Source organism: Chroicocephalus ridibundus, chromosome 8, assembly GCF_963924245.1.
Source record: "Chroicocephalus ridibundus chromosome 8, bChrRid1.1, whole genome shotgun sequence".
Lineage (NCBI taxonomy): Eukaryota > Metazoa > Chordata > Aves > Charadriiformes > Laridae > Chroicocephalus > Chroicocephalus ridibundus.
In genome coordinates, this window is record NC_086291.1 from 11,304,006 (window position 1) to 11,321,400 (window position 17,395).

At 40.8% G+C, this 17,395-nt stretch overlaps 1 protein-coding gene across 2 annotated transcripts in view; it reads left to right on the forward strand.

The window, feature by feature from the left end:
- The window catches only part of TESK2 (testis associated actin remodelling kinase 2), an 86,617-nt gene that overhangs the window by 57,763 nt on the left and 11,459 nt on the right, over window positions 1-17,395 (forward strand). For both annotated transcript variants that reach the window (XM_063343602.1, XM_063343601.1), the window contains 4 exons: window positions 1,839-1,985; window positions 12,541-12,623; window positions 14,962-15,037; window positions 16,699-16,782. In XM_063343602.1, the coding sequence (XP_063199672.1) occupies window positions 1,839-1,985; window positions 12,541-12,623; window positions 14,962-15,037; window positions 16,699-16,782 (390 nt within the window). The remainder of the gene's footprint in view (window positions 1-1,838; window positions 1,986-12,540; window positions 12,624-14,961; window positions 15,038-16,698; window positions 16,783-17,395) is intronic.

Sequence of the window (17,395 nt, forward strand, 5' to 3'; positions counted from 1 at the left end):
GAAGAACATTTGAGTACAAAGAAGTAACTCTTGTACTCACCCTTTGCCTTGACTGTTGCTCAAGGACAAAAGGTGGATGCACAGCACCGTGACCAGGTTCGTGTTTAAAAGGAGAAAAGCAGATGCTGAGGGTGAGGATGTTTGTGCCAGCTCTGTCCGTGTGCTGCCTCTGTCCTTCCCGGCTTGTCCAGCGGTCGACAGAGCTTCTGCGACAGAGAGCGGGGGGGAGAGAGGGGTCACGTCTGGGACCGCCGGCGGGCTGTGCGGCGGGATGTGCGGCTGTGCGGCGGGATGTGCGGCTGTGCGGCGGGATGTGCGGCTGTGCGCGGGCTGGGACGAGCCCCGTTCCCGGGAATGTGCAGTGCAGCCCCACGCTGCTTCCTGGTGCCCCCTCCCGGTAAACTCTCTCATAGTTAAAGTTGGTTTGTGCATCAGCTGCCCGAACAATTTAACCTCTTTGAATAGTCACCTGTGAAACTTGCGCATCTGCTGAAAAAGGTTTTCAAAATTAACTGATGAGCTCAGAAAAAGGCAGGGTTTGACTGTAAGGAAGAAGCTGTTTTTTGTAGACCGTCCAGGAGGTGTGAGCCATGACCCCCGGACTTAATAGTAGAGTCTGTGTGCCCTTTCCTTTGCAGTGACATAGTCTGAGGAGATCAGCTACATCCACTGCACGGTGTGTGGTTCACGTGTGCCTTCTGCCCCAGGCTCTAAGGCACAAAGAAGCCCGACAAAATATAAGCAAGTTCAAAGTTTCCAAAATAACAAGAACAGCAATTACAATTTTACTTTTAACGTGATAATAGTGGTGTATGTTTTGTCCAGCTGAACGCCACAGGAAAGTGCAAAGCCTCTTGAGAGAGAGTTGGAGAGCTGTCTGGTGCAGCCTGCTGTAGCGTTACATGCTTGGAGCAGGCTTGTGAGCAAGTTATCCTGTCTGCTTCACTTGGATTTTCTTGGGAGAAGTCATTGCATTGCTGCCAGGCTTTCATTCCAGAGTGAGCTGGTCTTTTTGCGTTCTCACTGGTGAGGAAACTGGGGCTGGGAGCAAAACAAGAAGCCACTCAAACATGGCATAGCTGCTGTTGTGGTGTAAAGGGTCTATACATAAAGCATAAGCCCAGTGATGCTGTAATGATCATTTGAGAAGCAGTGGAGCTGCCATGTCTTAACCCTGGGTTATATTACTTGGCATCATTTAGGTGCTGCTTTGTTTCGCTGTTTCTTGTAGCATTTATCTTCTACTTAATGCAGATTCCTTCTCATGAGGGCTGCCATTTGATGGAGCTGATGTAGTGCTGAACGCAGTGGGAATCAGATTGCTGATTAGGACTTGTAGATACAGCAATGAAAAAGTGTAACTTACAGCAACACGTTGTAATATTTTTCTTTGATGTGGCTTCAATTTAGGGAATTGATACCTGGGAACTTGATCAGGCTCCGTGACCTACACTTGGATACTTAGGTCTCTCTTTGTTGGCTTATTCTGCCTGAGAGCCAGCTCCTTGTCCTTTTTGCCCTTATTTTCCTCACACTGAAATGAAAGGGTGATATTATATTGTTGGTGTTTCTAAATGTTTGCTTCAAATACCAATGTTTAAATACCATAGAGTTAATGCAGCGGTGGCTGTTGCCTGCATCTTTACCATAAATGCACTGGTACAGGTGGTGAAGGGAGACGTTTTCAGCCTCTCTTGATGTACAACTTTGTGCTTGTCTAGAAGAAAAAGTTTTTAATATGTAGCTGAGCTTGAGGACACTTGTGTACTGATGAATATTACACTCCTGACAATATAAGACGTTAAGTAATTAACAAAAATGTTGCTTTGTCTTTTCAGTACATCAACTGTGGTAACCTGGAACAGCTATTAGACAGCAACCAGCATCTGCCCTGGACAGTGAGGGTGAAACTGGCATATGACATTGCTATGGGAATCAGTTATCTTCACTATAAAGGCATTTTCCACCGAGACCTTACATCTAAGGTACTGTTTATAAAACGAAGGGAGCTTTTTAATGAAGGTACTATAACTGGGTGTTTGATTCTTTCTTCTCCATCCAGCAGAGAACTGCTATTATATAAGGTGTGATCTTAAGATGTTTTGAGAAACAAGTTGACGTACAGTTTATAGGATTAAAAATTTCCCCAAAACATGTTGATAGTTTATATAGGAACTGGGAAGTAACTATCCTGAAGGAAGGTAATTCCTTAAATGAGTTCAGATTAGGATTTCTCAGAAAGTAGATGCAGAGTTTTTTTATGCTCTGAATTATGGTTCAGTAAAGTATTTAAATCCCTGGATAATTAAGCATAACAATCTAGCATTTGGAACAGGTCAATCATATAAAGAATACAAATTGAGGGGATTACTACAAATGCACTTTAAAATCTCCTTGTTGTTTTTGTTTCTCCATGTATTTCACAAATCTTCAGCAGGAAGAGTAACCTGTCATTACTAATTCAGCATTAAATGTTGTCCACAATCCTGGTTTATATTCCTTTCCTTTCTGAAGTCAGTAAGATCAGAAGAGTTTACCTAAAATTTTCAAATTTTGAAATTTCCTCCAGAATGATATTTCAGCAGCAGAGTTCTCAATGGACGTAGATTTGTTTGAACTGCTTTGGTGACAACTTGTATGAATTTAGTTGGCTAAAGTAGCCAGCTAATTCAAGCTCAGCTAGAAATCCTGACACAGGAGCACTAAGCTCTGTGAACAAGTCGCCCCAGTATTCACACTGGGTCTTGCCATCCGTTGCAGCCTGTGCTGTGGGCTTTGCTGTCCTGTCTCTCCTGTTGTCTGGAGCTAATGACCTGGTTTAAGCTCACTGGGGACTTGCAACATAAAAGCACTCCAAAACTGTTCTTGGGAAGACTTCATGATGTCACTTCCATCAAAAGCATCTGGAAGAATGTTATCTTAGCCTAAGAAGAATGGGTTGTTTAAGGGTTAGAAACAGCTTTTAAAAGTTTAAACACAGCACAGTGTGTTTGCAAATGCAAGTGACTGAGTCCTCCATTCAGTTTTAGGGTTTTTTTAAAGCTACCTCAAGGCAGTATTAAACAGAGGAAGGATATGCATTTAGCCAAGGGGTTGGGGGGAAATAGTTCAACTGGTAGGTGAAAGAACTATTTCAGTGAAGTCATAGAATACTTCTTTGAGTGTCCTTTCAAGTGAAAGGTGCTGAATTCTGCAAGGAAGAATTATCACATTTATGAACAATGCCCAGACTTGGAGTCACGTCACTTTGACATGATACACTCAGAAAGCTCCATTTCAGTCACCTTGGAGTGTGCAGATAAGAGGTGCATAAAAATCACTGGAAAGATAACTTGGTGTTCCCCTTTTTTCCAGTTCAGGACGTATTTTAGTACATTTAAGACTGGGGAAGTAGAGTTACTGTAAGGAATCAAAGTAACTAAGGAGAACTCTGTGCCTGCAGCATTTATCGTAACACATACTGTGACGGCTAATCATATGAAAATCCATTTCCTGAGACCTCTGTGAATGCCTTTGTTCAAAGCTTTACATAATTGTATGTCATTCTCTGGAGCTGCCCTACCAATGCTTCAACGCTATCTATTGTTGAATGTCACTTGTTTAGAAAATGCACCCACTGGGAGGAGCGTATGATTTCACTGCAACAGCAAACTCATCGGTGGCCACAGGGAGTAGTAAGCGTTATTGGAAAAAAAAAAAAACACCAAAAAAAACCAACAACAAACCAAACCCTAAGAATTTACTAGCAGTTATGCTATATTTGGATGATTCTTAGCACTAAAGGTATAGTATCTCAGTGTCACATTGGAAGCTGTCAGGATAAAAGTTTAAGTGATCAGCTATATTCTGTATTTTCCAGTTTCTTGGGGTTTTTTTGGGTTGTGGGTTTTTTTTCGTTTGGGTTTTTTTGTTTGTTTGTTTGGGGTTTTCTTTAATTTGTTTTTTTTGAGGTGATGTATGCATTTGCCTGTGCTGTTTGGAAAGGGAAGCAGATGAAACAACTGGCCTTAAACGCCCGGGTACTTGTGAATTTTATTACTGTATTATTGTTTTGATGATGTTTTGATACTTTAAAATTAAATCTGTTTTGCAAATGACTCTCCTTTTGGGCAAACGTTTGCCCTGCTGGCTGCCTAAATTTTAAATAAGTCATTTTGTTCCAAAGCAGAAGAATTAAGATGATAACCATAGCAAAAACCTGTCACCAAAATTTTCAACTCTCAGACTGTGGCTTTTGGCTACTGCTTGAGGAGATGCTTTGTATTTTACCAGGTTTGTACTGGTGGTGGGATGAATTGTCTTCATTCTTACTAGTAAGTAGTCAACGTGTGAGTGAGCTGAAGGAAGGTGTGATGAACTCTTTCCTTGGGAGAGAACTCGTGATTTGGATCGAACAAGGGCAGATTTAATACTGTTCGATATTGTCCTCCTTTCTTTGGTAAACTTCAGTAATTGATGTGATGGGTTTGTTAATCAAATGAAGGCAAGACAAGGATTTAGACATCTGCAAAAGTCAGAATAGACACTGAGTCTGCTGGGGGGGAGAAGCAGGTATTTTTCTAGAAAACTTGCTGGTCTTGACTCAACTATGAACAGAATGAAACCGAGACTTTCCATGCAGGAATGTCTCCATGCTTTACCTGTTCCACTTAACACAATATCCCACTGCAAATTATCCCTCTAATATAAATTTTACTATAAAAATTATTTGGGATTAATTTAGACCTGTACTTCTGCCTTTCTTCTGTTTTTGGCAAACCGCTAATTCCTGTCACTTCCTGGAGCAGGTGGTGTGAATGCATAAAGTTTATCCTGTCAGTTATGGCAGCAGAGCTGTCTTGCTCTGATGGTAGCAGTATTATGTACTGGATCCATAAAAACTTAAGGAAGGAAAAGTCATTTTCCCCACCAATCTAGGACTGAAAAATACATGGTTTTGACAATTACTGTACAGCAGGGTGATCCCTCTTCCTAATTGTGCCATGTGGAGAATAGCAGAACAGCACTGGTACTGCAGAAAGCCAGAGGGGAGAACGGTGGAGAAGAGTAGATGTAGGTCATTACAGTTGATGTGGCAGCCCACAGGGGATGTCGGCCCTGACATCCCACTGTGCCCTTCCCACTGCCCTTCTGTCAGAGAGAGAGGCAGCACTTGTTAGAAGAGAGTGTGCTGCCCAGACAGCCGGTACTTACCCATGTCGTGAGCAGTTCAGTCCTCAGGCTCTGGGCATGGGCTGCTGTAGCTGATCAGGCTGATCTGCCCAGATCCACAGCAACAGCCTAACTCGGATCTGTCAGAAGGTAAGCGTGGTCAGATTGGCTGTTTTCAGCCTGCAGATAGTAGGCGTGTAGGCAGGGTGACTTGTATGCTTTGTAAGCCAATAAATGTGGTGTCCTCACTTTTGACTTGCCATAAAGAGATTAATGGAGAGATTAAGCACGCAACCATAAATGGGTTATGACAACCAGCCTTGCTGGCTCATTCCCTGTCCCCTACCCATGTCACTGCAAGCTCTGCGACTTGTTTTTTATTTGGGGCTCGCTGTAATATGTACAAGGAAAATTTGGATTCTGGAATCATGAGGATTTTCTCCATCTTCCAGTGATTCTAAAGTAGGTTTATTTATGAATTTTAACTCTGACAGCCTTAGTCATAGAAGATGCAGTCATTGAAACAGAAATCATAATGCGAAACACTGGAAGTGTTTCAGTAGGAACCAGTGGATTGTGATAAAGTTTTTCTTAATCTGACTTGTTTTTGCAAAATTCTGTCTGTTGCTACCTACAATTAAAATAACTGTGTTTGTGAAGGCACAGGGAAGCATCCGGGCTGCCAAAAGAATATATCAAAATCCTTTTGTACCTCACCCCTCAAAATAAATATTTTACTATTACACAGAGAGTTCCTTCAACACCTTGTTTACACTGTATTTGCATTGCATTCAAACCCTGCAGTGTTGATCTCCTTGGCAGCTTACACCAGTTACTGCCCTAAAATCAGTGAATTTATTCTTACAGTATCTCTGAGATGGGGGAGATGAATAAACTCAGTCTTACCAGGACAGATTAAAAGCAAGAATATTGGTGAACATTTGGTATGGGTTTTAAGACTTAGTTTGGAGCATTTGGCATTTTACACCTGTTTAAGTTCAAAACAATATGCTCACTGACCTTAGGGGCAGTTGGAAGCGTACAGCAGTTATAAAACAGTCAGGTTTGACCCCTGGAGGCAGAGAAAGGATGAGCAGCAACCTCTGAATGATTTTGTTAAACTCGTTTCCTTGCCACAGAATCCTCCTGTGATGCTGAGAAAGGCCAGAATCCAGATCCTGGGGCAACATTGCAATGGTCTTAGCCATAAGACAGAAGACCTTCATTTCCAGCTCAGTCTTTCATTTTCATCTTTTCCCAGCCTTTCTTTCACCCTACTGTTTCTGTGGCAAGAGTGGCCAGAGTTCTGAAAATAGCGGTATGAGTGGTTTATGTACAGCCTCAATTCACTGTCAGTGTTGAATCCATTGCGTGCGCTAAAAGACATGGGTGCCAGGTAGAAAACTCTCTGTGATCATGTAATTAAGGACTTTACCTTAATGTGTATGCATAAGGGGAAGAATGGAAGTTCTCAGAGGAAGTTTTACACCCCATCTTTTGTGCAATATTTTTTTTTGATGTAGTGTATGTTCTGTGCAACTTCCTAGCAATTAAAAAAAAAAAAAAAGGCAAAAAACCCCAGTGGCATTATGCATTTCATTTGCAGGGTTAGAAGCTTGAGATTCCTGGCAGAGGCATCTGCTGCTTTAGTTAACATAATAACTAATACATGCAGTATTAATTAGTATTTAGTGCTACCGTAGTTAGTATTACTAATGCACATTGCCTGGTTTTGCTATGGAGCAGGAATAGGCAGAGGAACAAGAGAGACTCCTTGGCAGTGAGAGCAAACACCTAGGAGTCTGCTTATTTTTCCAATACCGATCATATCTACTCTGTGACTATCCAATCCTTTCTGCTAGCGTACAACGCCAGCCTCCGGTCAGGCTTTTTATCCTTGTTCCTAGGCTTTTCCTCCTTTTTGTGCTCCCAGTTCCTGCCCCTGACCTTCTTGTTCAATTGCCTTGTCTGGCTGACTTTATTTACTCTCGTCCTGTTGCTCCTGCTTGATGCTTTATCCAAACTAACTTGCTGCATTGTGGTCTGTTCAGCCATTTCTAGCTGTCCCCCTCTTCTGCTGCTCCAGGTTAGCTCTGTTTCACCCCCACCCCCCCCCCACCTGTTTGCTATGCCAGCAGTTTGCAGTTTTTATGTCCTTGTAATAGTCTTCGGGGTTTTTTTCCCCCCAGTCTCAAGAACTTGGCTCAAGACTCTGGTCTTGGTCCCTGCCAGTCCCTGGCTTGGACTCCTGCCCTGTCTTGTCACCTTATTCACTCTTTCAAATTCCCCGCACAGCATCTGTCCTGTCCCAGTCTATGTTTTGTAGGGATTGCAAGAGGTGCATTTTACACAGGGGTCTCATCACGTTTCAAGTTGAGAACGTGCCAAATTTGGATATGACACCATAGGCTAATATTTTTGAGGATTTTTTTGTTGTCATTATTTCAAAATTTGTTTGCAAAGCATATTCTAAGTTTGTTCTCCCAAGCAGCTGAGCTGTCTTAGCTGAACACCTCCCTCCCCAAAAACCCACTACCAAAGCTCTTGATTAAAAACAAACAGGCAAACCCCCAAACAAATGCCTTTTAGTTTAGCAGAATTGTGTACAATTGAAAACAAGGTCTTATAATGAAGAGCAGGTTGTGAGCAGTTTTAGGGAACATTGTGAGCTCCATTGATGATAAAATCTATGAAGAAATTGTAATCTCTAGGCCTATATTTATTTTATATATATACACACACATATACATACACACACACACACACACACGTATGTGTGTGTATTCCTGCCAACATATGCTTTCACTTCACAGTAAATGTGTAATGGCTCACCCTTCTTTCATTGAGAGAGGAGTAGTCTCGGTTACTACGGGACAGAACCACGCATGTAAGCAATTACTGTGGATTATCTGATGTAACATAAATTCACTGCCTTTGGGCTTGAAAGTGACATACCCTGACTCCCTACCTTGTATACTGGTTGCTTGTGTAACACAAAATAAAACAAAATAAAACCCAAGCAATGAACAGCACCTTTGTCTGATGAGTCTCATACTTGCTGCTGCTGTTGTAAAGTCCCCTTTGTGCTCGAGTAAGCTCTCGCCTGGATATTTTGCACTGCAGGAGAGAGCTTACGCTGAAAAAATTAGCTGTTACAGATGATTATTTCTAATGACAGTCACATACTAAACTTTTACTGGTACTTTGGGACCCAGATGGATCCTGTCCCTTAAACATAATGGTTTTAGTTTCAAAAGTGTATCTAGAATTGTAAACTTCATGTTGTACATTTAATTGTCAATGGTCTTTCTCCTAGAAAAAAGCACTTCAAAAACAGCTGATCCATCTCAATTGGCCTTTAAGTATTTTAATTCAGTAACAGTTATCAGAGGGTTGCAAATGACACTGCAGTAGCGTTCCGGTATTTTCTGGAGTGCAATAAAATCTCTGAGGCGTTTAGGTCGTATGTCATATTGTAAAATAAAACGATGGGGTTTCTTCATCTAAGCAACTTATTTTTAACTCTGAAACTCTTGAGTCTATTTTCATTTTTGTTGATGTGAAAGGGAGAGTAGAATATTGCATTCGTCTTAGCAGGATTATGCTGTGCAAAGCAGATGTTAAGCTCCTGTAACACACAAAGGGGGCTTTATGTTCTTTCACATCTGTCTCTGCATAAACAGCTCTGTTAACTCTTTAGGGCTCATGTACAGACCTCCTTGCTTCTATTAAGAGACTGCCTCTGGAAGGAATGATGGGGTCCCCATTTTGGGGAAAAAAAAAACCTCGAGAACCCAACTGAAGTAAAATACTGCCCTCTTTGACTGTGCGAGCTGCCAAAGGAAAGAACATCCTTGTCTGCAGAGGTCCAAAGAGAAAGTTTGAGAAGATCGTCATAGTTTATTGCCTTGCAGCTTATACAAATAGCGCAATAGTAAGTCAGAAGTATTTTCTTGAAGCCTGTATTATAAAGCTGCTTGGCATTTCATCTCATAGGCAGTTCTAGAGAGGGGTTTGAACTCTTGAGTCTCTGTGCCAAAATCCATTAATGAAACTTCTTCATACCAAACTGATACACATATTTTCTTTTTTTGTAGAAACTGAGAAGTATCGCTTTGTCAGTAGAAACAGTGCAATATGCTCTATTGTACTTTTCCTACTAAGATATCACCTCTAGCTTAAACTTAAAAGCTCTTTTCAACCTTTTAGTCTACAATGAAGCTTTGTTCCTTTTTTGATCCTGATTTATCTTGGCAGTAGAATGTGAATGCTTAGAATTGTCTTTCATTGAGTGCACGTGAACTGCCAGTTACTGTGGGCTGTGTTAAGTCACCTTTGTATGAATTGCATCTTAAATCTGATAACTAAACTATTTGTGCTGTGGATTTGGTGCAGTGTTGTGTAATGGCTTTACTAGGGTGGGAAGGCTGGAGGAGGAGTATGGTGGTGCTGAGGGTTGGCCTTCAACACTTGGAGAATCTCAGCACGGAATGAAGCATTGTCATCTGCAAAACTTTGTACTGCTCATCCAGGACAGGCTTGAAAGGTGACATCTTATCAAGCTAGTATCTGTAGAAGAGCTTTACTACTGATTTTGGTAGGAACGGGCTTCTATCCTTTCTGGGTTCCAGGAAGCTGGTGCTTAGCTACATAAAAATGGGCACCAGTTGAATTAAATCAGTTTAGTTTCACTACAGTGAGCATTTGTAGTGACAATGGCTTTTTTTTTTTTTGTCTGGTGCATGTCACCTGCCCATGGATGATTTAAGCGTGAATAAAAAAAGTCACTCTTGTACTGGAAATACGTAATCCTAATGAATTTAAATTCACACTCAGCACTTCTTCATATGCAGACACAAGGCAAGCTTCTACTAATGAGAGAGAATAGTTTAGCTTTCTTTATGTCATTTAACATTGTGCAGCCCACCACAGCAGAACAATCGATCAGTGCTTTACAGCAGAAACGTTGCCCTAGGCTTTCCTGCGTTGCCTTGTCGCGGTGTCCTGGTCTCTCCTGCAGCACCTCTGGACCTCACAGCGGTGGGGTGTCCATTCTGTTCGGTTCCTTGAAAGGCCTGCACTGAAAGGGAGCCTGGCTTTGCTGTGGGCAGCTCCTCCTCAGCTGGGAAGGAGCTCAGACCTGTCAGGTAGCATTACTTGGCAGCTAGATTGGATGCGCTATTGGTTTAATTTATGATTTATATAGGAATAATCCCCTTGCGTAACAATTCAGTGCTGTACCTGAGAGCTGAGACTGCCCGGGGCTTGGTGGGGGGTAAGATTCTTCGTTTTAAGTTGGTTATGTATTGCTGTCTAATGAGACGTGATTTTATACTGGTAAGAAGCTGAAGGAATTTGCCTTCAGGTTGATGTTCCATTTAAGCCTCCTTTTGGTATCAAAGCAGCACTGTAAATTATTGCAGATCATAAGGTCACTAGAAATGTTTCTATAGATTTTAGTTATGTTGAGAATAGTTCTCAGTCTGGATTGAAATGCTCCCCTGAAATTTTGGAGACAGGGTTATTAGAGAATAACCCTCATCTACAAAACCCACAATGTAAAATGAGCTACTGCAGTCTTGCTACTCAAAATGAACAAAACTGTAAATAGTCAAAGGTAATGCAAGAAGAAAATCTAGATCTTAAAACTGGTTCTTTTATGAATCAGAGTTGTTCCTTTCTTTTTTTTTTAAATGTCGAATTATGAATCATCTTTAAGTGTTGGGAAATCTATAGCAGAAAATAACGTGATATTTTGCTGGATAAGCTAGTACCGGCATTCTTGTAGGCTGCAAAATCTTTGGTGTCCTGATAGGCTTGTTTCTGTGCGGTACACAATGAAATTCCACTTGTCTGAATCATCTGAGCAAGATTTTTCAGAAAAGTTTTATCCTTCTCAGTTTTAAGTCCACTTATAGTGACCAAATGTTTAAACAGAGGCAAGCTGAATGAATGTGCTCTTTGATAAAAGATAACAAAGCCCGTAACTGAGAAGCTTTGCTGCTCTTTGGGCAAGCACGGTTGATTTAACTTGGTACATGTTTATGAATCCACAAACTAACTGTACTTATTATACTTGAGTCATGCTAAACAAATAGAACTTTGCATCTCAGGAGCCTGGCATGTGTTTCAAGAGGCTGGCATGCATTTTTCTTTACACGAGCGCAGGAGTGGCTTGCTTAACCTTTTAATTGGCAGGAAGAAAACTCACTTCATGGCCTGAACCACAATCGTCTCTGAATAACATAAACAGGGATGACCTGAACTTGATCTTTTAGACAAGGGGCTCACTTTTCTTGGTAGCTGCATTATACAGAGAAGCTAATGCTCTCGGGTCAGCAAGGAGCTTTTTTACATCCAAGCACAATAAAGCTAGAAAGTGTTTCCTGCTGTTTAGCTAATTAATGCAGGGTACCACTCTGCAGGAGTCGGCAGTGGTTTTGCTGCTGTCACTGCTATTGTACTGCCTGCAGAAGGATATGGAGCAAGGCATGTGGTAAGGGAATGAATTCTCTGTCTTGCTCCACCTATTGCAGGACAGAAAAAAAAACGTAGGGAAGTCAGCTATGGATTCCTTCAGTGAGATGGGAAAAGATGTGGTACTGGAATGGTCAAAGCATATTTCTCAGAGTTGTAAATAAATAACAAAAATAAATCGATAATACCCTGTGTATGATGTGATGTTACCAGACCAGAATTATCTGTGTGTGTCCTCTAAATTGCCCTCCTTCCTGACACAGGAGGGCACATCTGAAAGGAAAGGATTGACAGCTTTTCCCTATTAGACTTTTCCCTTAAATGATGTTTTATGATGTAGTGTAGAATGAAGAATTTCATTTGACTTTAAAAGCACATATAACTTTGTCCCATCTTGTATTTTTTGATGAAAACCTACGTCAAAGCAGTGAGTTCCTTTTCAGTAGTTAATGTAGCAAAACACATAAAGGCATTTAGAGTCTGCTCTGCTCTTGCATTCTGGTCAGGTACAGGCAAATTGTAAAGAGAAAATTTAAGGTGTTATAGTGAACAGCATGTATCGCATACTTAGCAGTAAGGGAGCTAAATCATCTTAATTCTTGCTAGAACCTAGCTGGGTACGTGCTGCCTGTGGCTGCCTGCCTTCTCAGCAAGTTTTTAAGTGGATTATTAACTAAGTGTAAGGCTGTTTGCAGCATCTTAAGTTTGACAGACATGTGATTGTGCAGGGGGGAGGGTAGTGGAAAAGGGTGGTAGCTTCTAGACAAAAGCTTCTCATAGATGAACGTCTTCCAAACGACATCTTGTAGTCTTGTTCCAGATTAAAAATAAAACAAATGATACATGGGTTTCATGCTCAGACAATAACTCTTCTGTTGATTGGGTTTTTTTGTTGTTTTTTTTTCCCCCCAGAACTGCTTAATAAAACACGATGAGAACGGATACTCAGCAATAGTGGGAGACTTTGGTTTAGCAGAGAAAATTCCTGATCACAGGTACGTGAACTAATCAAAATACAGCAAGAGTTCCAGTGCAACTGCAGGTCAACCTCTAATAAGCCAGATCCCTGAGGCCATTACTGCCTTCTGATACAGAATTTGCAAAAAATATCCTCAGTCTTCAGTCTAGAACTGCAGGCTGGATGACCAAAATATTCCAGTCTTAATTACTCTCCATTTTGATAGATTTAGTGGTGACATTTGTTCTTCAAAAATGCTGCAGTGAGTAGAGGATTTACTCAAGCTTTTCAGTAGATCTTCTAAGCAGGTACTTGGAAATTTTGATTTTAAAAAACCAACAACCACAACACAACAAAGGAAACACAAAAATACTGTCCAGCATCCTGGATTGGGATGGTTTTATAATTAGATTATTTCCATTTTCATAAACAATACTCAGTGGCATTCCAATATTATTCTCCTTAACCTCTGGGTTAGTTGTTAAGATGCAGGTTTATAACAAAGAGATACTAAAATTACTGTCTAACAGTAGCTCACCATTTTGCTCTCCCTAGATGAAATTACAATTTGAGGAGTGCACAGGTGACTGTCACAAGCTATCGTCACAATTGGAAATAGTCCTTTTGTCATCCCACCATTGGGGAGATTGAGGACAAGGATTTCATTGTTCTCTCTGTATATTGACTTGTGTATTTCAGAGTATTCTGACTGTGAAATGTGCTGTCAGGTTTTCTCCAGTGTGTGCTTCTGTGTAAAATCAGAAGCCTTCCAGCAATTTTGACTGTAAAGAAAACAATAAAAATTGATCTCGGCTATACACTGTTTTTAAACTGCACATACCCTAAAACTGTATCTTGGGAGGTCTGAAAGCTTGTATTAATCTTGATGAAATATTGATGTAAAGGCTTAAAAAAGTGAACATTTTAATTTCCAAATTACTGATAAGTACAATCAATGCGTATCTCGTATGCTCCTGTGGCGTCTCTGCCCTTTAAGGTACGGAAAGTTTCAGCTGTATTCATATGAACCCATCACAAAATCAGGAAGACACCATGGGTGCCTTTAGGTGTTCTTAATACCCTGTTCTGAGGTGCCCTGAAAACTGAGAATATAGTAGTAGCTACAATTAAGGTAACTTGTTACTAAAACAAACAACAGGAGCTGGGACTGTTTAGCCTGAGGAAGAGGAGGCTGAGGGGAGACCTCGTCACTCTCTACAACTACTTGAAAGGACATTGTAGAGAGGTTGGTGCTGGTCTCTTCTCACAGGTAATTAGTGATAGGACAGGAGGGAATGGCTTCAAGCTGCAACAGGGTAGGTTTAGAGTGGACATTAGGAAGAAATTCTTCACAGAAAGAGTGGTCAGACACTGGAATGGGCTGCCCAGGGAGGTGGTGGAGTCACCGTCCCTGAATGTGTTTGAGTCGTTTAGACGTGGTGTTAGGGGATATGGTGTAGGGGAGAACTTTGTAGAGTGGGGTTGATGGTTGGACTCGATGATCCCAAGGGTCTTTTCCAACCTAAATGATTCTACGATAATAAAATTGTTACATTTAACCACCAGTTTGGTTTGATCTAGTCGTACCTCCATTTTGTTGTTTTGCGGTTTTGTTGTTTCCAGTTTGCTGGCCAGCAAGCCATGCTATTTGAAGCCTTCAGAGGTCTGGTTTTCTTAATAGGTATTCCTTCAAGGTCAGCTGGGTGGCAAGCTGGAGGCCTTTCTTTAAGACCCCAGTATTCAGCCATATGGAAACATTGCAATTTTTTCAAATTGCCTCTATTTTGATTACTTTTAATTTTTCCCTATTGAAGGATTTATCTGGTCAATCTTGACTTTTTTTTTTTTTAAACAGTTTGCAAGCAGGCTGTGCTGAATACTTTCAGAGTTGCCTGTTGGTATATGTGTAGGGATGGATACCTGCATGTCTTGCTGCATGAATGGAGAACTTGACATCTAGCCTGAAACTGACATTTTTCTGTAGAGATGAAGGAGACCACTCTGCCAAGAGTTTGGAAGCCAAACGTATTGAACACCTGTGACCTTCAAATAAAATAATACTTCTTAAAAGAGTGGCCAGGTGCTTAGAAACTGGAGATAAAATATGAGTAACTGATTGAACTCTTTTTCTTTCACCTTCTCCTCCTGCTATTGAATGTTGCAGTGAGTTCAGTACGAAACCAGTGTAAAATACAGTATGTTATGGAACCCATTTGTATTGACTTCCCTCTGGTGAAAGTTTCTGCAGATACTTGGAGTTATGGAAAGTTAGTAGCAGTTCCTGAATCAGAGTATTTAATTAATAGTTCTTCTCTCTCTCTCCCTTACCTTTCCTGCCTCCCTCCTTTCCTGCCATCCATCCCTTATCTATATAGCGAGAAGTTACCAGTGGTGGGTTCACCCTTCTGGATGGCACCAGAAGTTCTCAGAGATGAACCTTACAATGAAAAGGTAGGTGCTTGATATAAATGGACTTCAGTTGTCAGGCATTTCTCTTCAATAGCTGTATACGAGACTTAGCATTTCCATAATAAAATTACTGTTATTTTCATTTGTCACGTGTCTGTACTCAGTAGATCGTTCAGACTGAGGGAGAGTGTGAGTTGAATAACTAATATTTTTAATTCAGGGTGTGAATTCTTACACAGAAATAGAATTACCTTTAGCATAATTCACTGTTACGCTGCTTCCATTCTGAAACACCACACATGCAGAAACATGACAATGTGTTGCTGACCTAACACAACTTAATTTAGTCATGTCTGATGAGAAATGTAGTAAGACCATATATTAGTGAAATCTGGGTAGAAGTTAAAGGTCTGTATGTAAACTTGTACAAGTATTTTAATTTAAAAAAAAATAAAAATCAGAATCTCTTAAGGTAAGATACCTGGATAAAAATGTTCTCCAGAGGTATTTCTCAGTTTTCCTGCTTATGACATTGGGAAATGTTTTTTTTTTCAGAGGAGGATCGGATCACACTGTATTTTAGAAATAGTATTTTCAGTCGAGCTCTTCTTTACACGTGGTTTTCTCTCCCACGTGTGACACAGTCTACTTCAGCCCTGCAAGTGCAGCTTTTCTGTGATAAAGCCCACATCCTGTACTTTTTTTATAGCTAGTAGTCAGTAGTCTGTTTAATTGGTGGTACTTTTAACTTTCAGGAAAGCAGTAGCTACCTCAGTAATGAATGTAATAATTACCATTTCAAAGCTTTGTTAAGAGTTCCGATTGACCTAAATTAATAATACAGTACCCAAATCTGTGGTGCTGCATTCTTCACTAACCCTAGGGCATGGAGGACTAAAGAGGAAACAGGTCTCACCTCATGAGCATGAAAGGTGACATATAAGCCTGCCTGAGAAATAAGGGATGAGGGATGTCAGCTTCTGTCTGTAGACATTTAGTCCATGTTTTCCTAAATTTTATTACATGATAAATTCAAGTGGGTGGAAATCTGAGCAACTGTACATCTAGTCAGATCTACATCATAGTCAGATGAGTGATTACTAAGCATCATGGAAATGTCAATGGAAATGGATGGTGGTATATAGTGTTACTAGATATCTCAAGCTTTGGGAAAGACACTTTTCTCCAGAGGTGCTGAATTGTAAGAAGGGGATAATGTAGTTTTTCTTAAAAACAGCATTAATGTTCTGGATAAGCTGTGTTTATGTGTGTTCTAAACCCGTCTTTCTAACCGTCTAAACCTGTCTTTCTAACATATATAGGCATGTCATGGTTTTGGCTATGTTTTTAATTACTCCCATCTGTGGGACATCAAATGCAATTTCACCATTCTTTATGCAAGGAAGGATATTATTTTTTTTACACTGCTGAATTAAGGGTGGTTTGGTGTTTTGTTTTTTCTTTTTTTCTTGAAAGAGTTTTAAAGTTATTGCTATTTGTGCAACAAGAATGCTTTACTGTAAGCATGTGTTTTTTCACATGGAAAATGTTAGCTATAATGCAGTTGCTTAGTGTTCTAAGCCTGTGGTGTTGGTCTAGTTGTTTCACGATAACCATTTGGCGTAAGGAGAAACGCAGTTGCAGATAAGAACGCTGAGTATTCATAGCTGAACCATGTGGCTATTTTTTTTTTTCTCTCTCAGGCGGATGTGTTCTCCTATGGTATAATTCTGTGTGAGATTATAGCAAGAATACAGGCAGATCCAGACTATCTCCCTCGCACAGAGGTAAGCGGTTATGTTTATAACATTGGTGGGAGGTGGTGAGTATGCCATGATAATGGCTGGCCTTTAGAAGTTCTGGCACTGCTGCCAAAGATAGGATGAATAGGTGTTACATTAAAAATAGCCTGTAAAAGGCTTTTGTTCTTCTGTGCGGTTACTGTAAGAAGCTTCATCGAAGACCCTTTCACACAGACTTTGTCCACCTGCAGCCCTCATGGGAAAATCCTTTCTGCCCCAAACCAGCAGAGCACTGAGAGCATTGCAGTCACCTTCCTTTTGTGGTGATAGCTCATGTAGACTTCTTGCCAGATTCAGAACAGAGCGTGGTTTGGCATACTGCATCTGCTAAGCAGCCCCTCCTTGTGAAAGGGGCAGGAGCTATGTCAGCAGCAGCTAAAATAAGCTCACCCTTATTTTTGCATAGACTGTGCTAAGTACTGTGGATCTGAGCTAGAATCGATTGATCAAACAAGATACTTCTTACTTTCTTCGGTTGCCTTTTGGTTGAGTCCCACTTGCAGGGCAGCTTTTTGGCCCTCTCTGGGTGGGTCTTTCAAATTCTCTTCCCCTCTGGTTCTGAAAATGCAAAATTGCTTAGGTCTTGAACTGCAGTAAA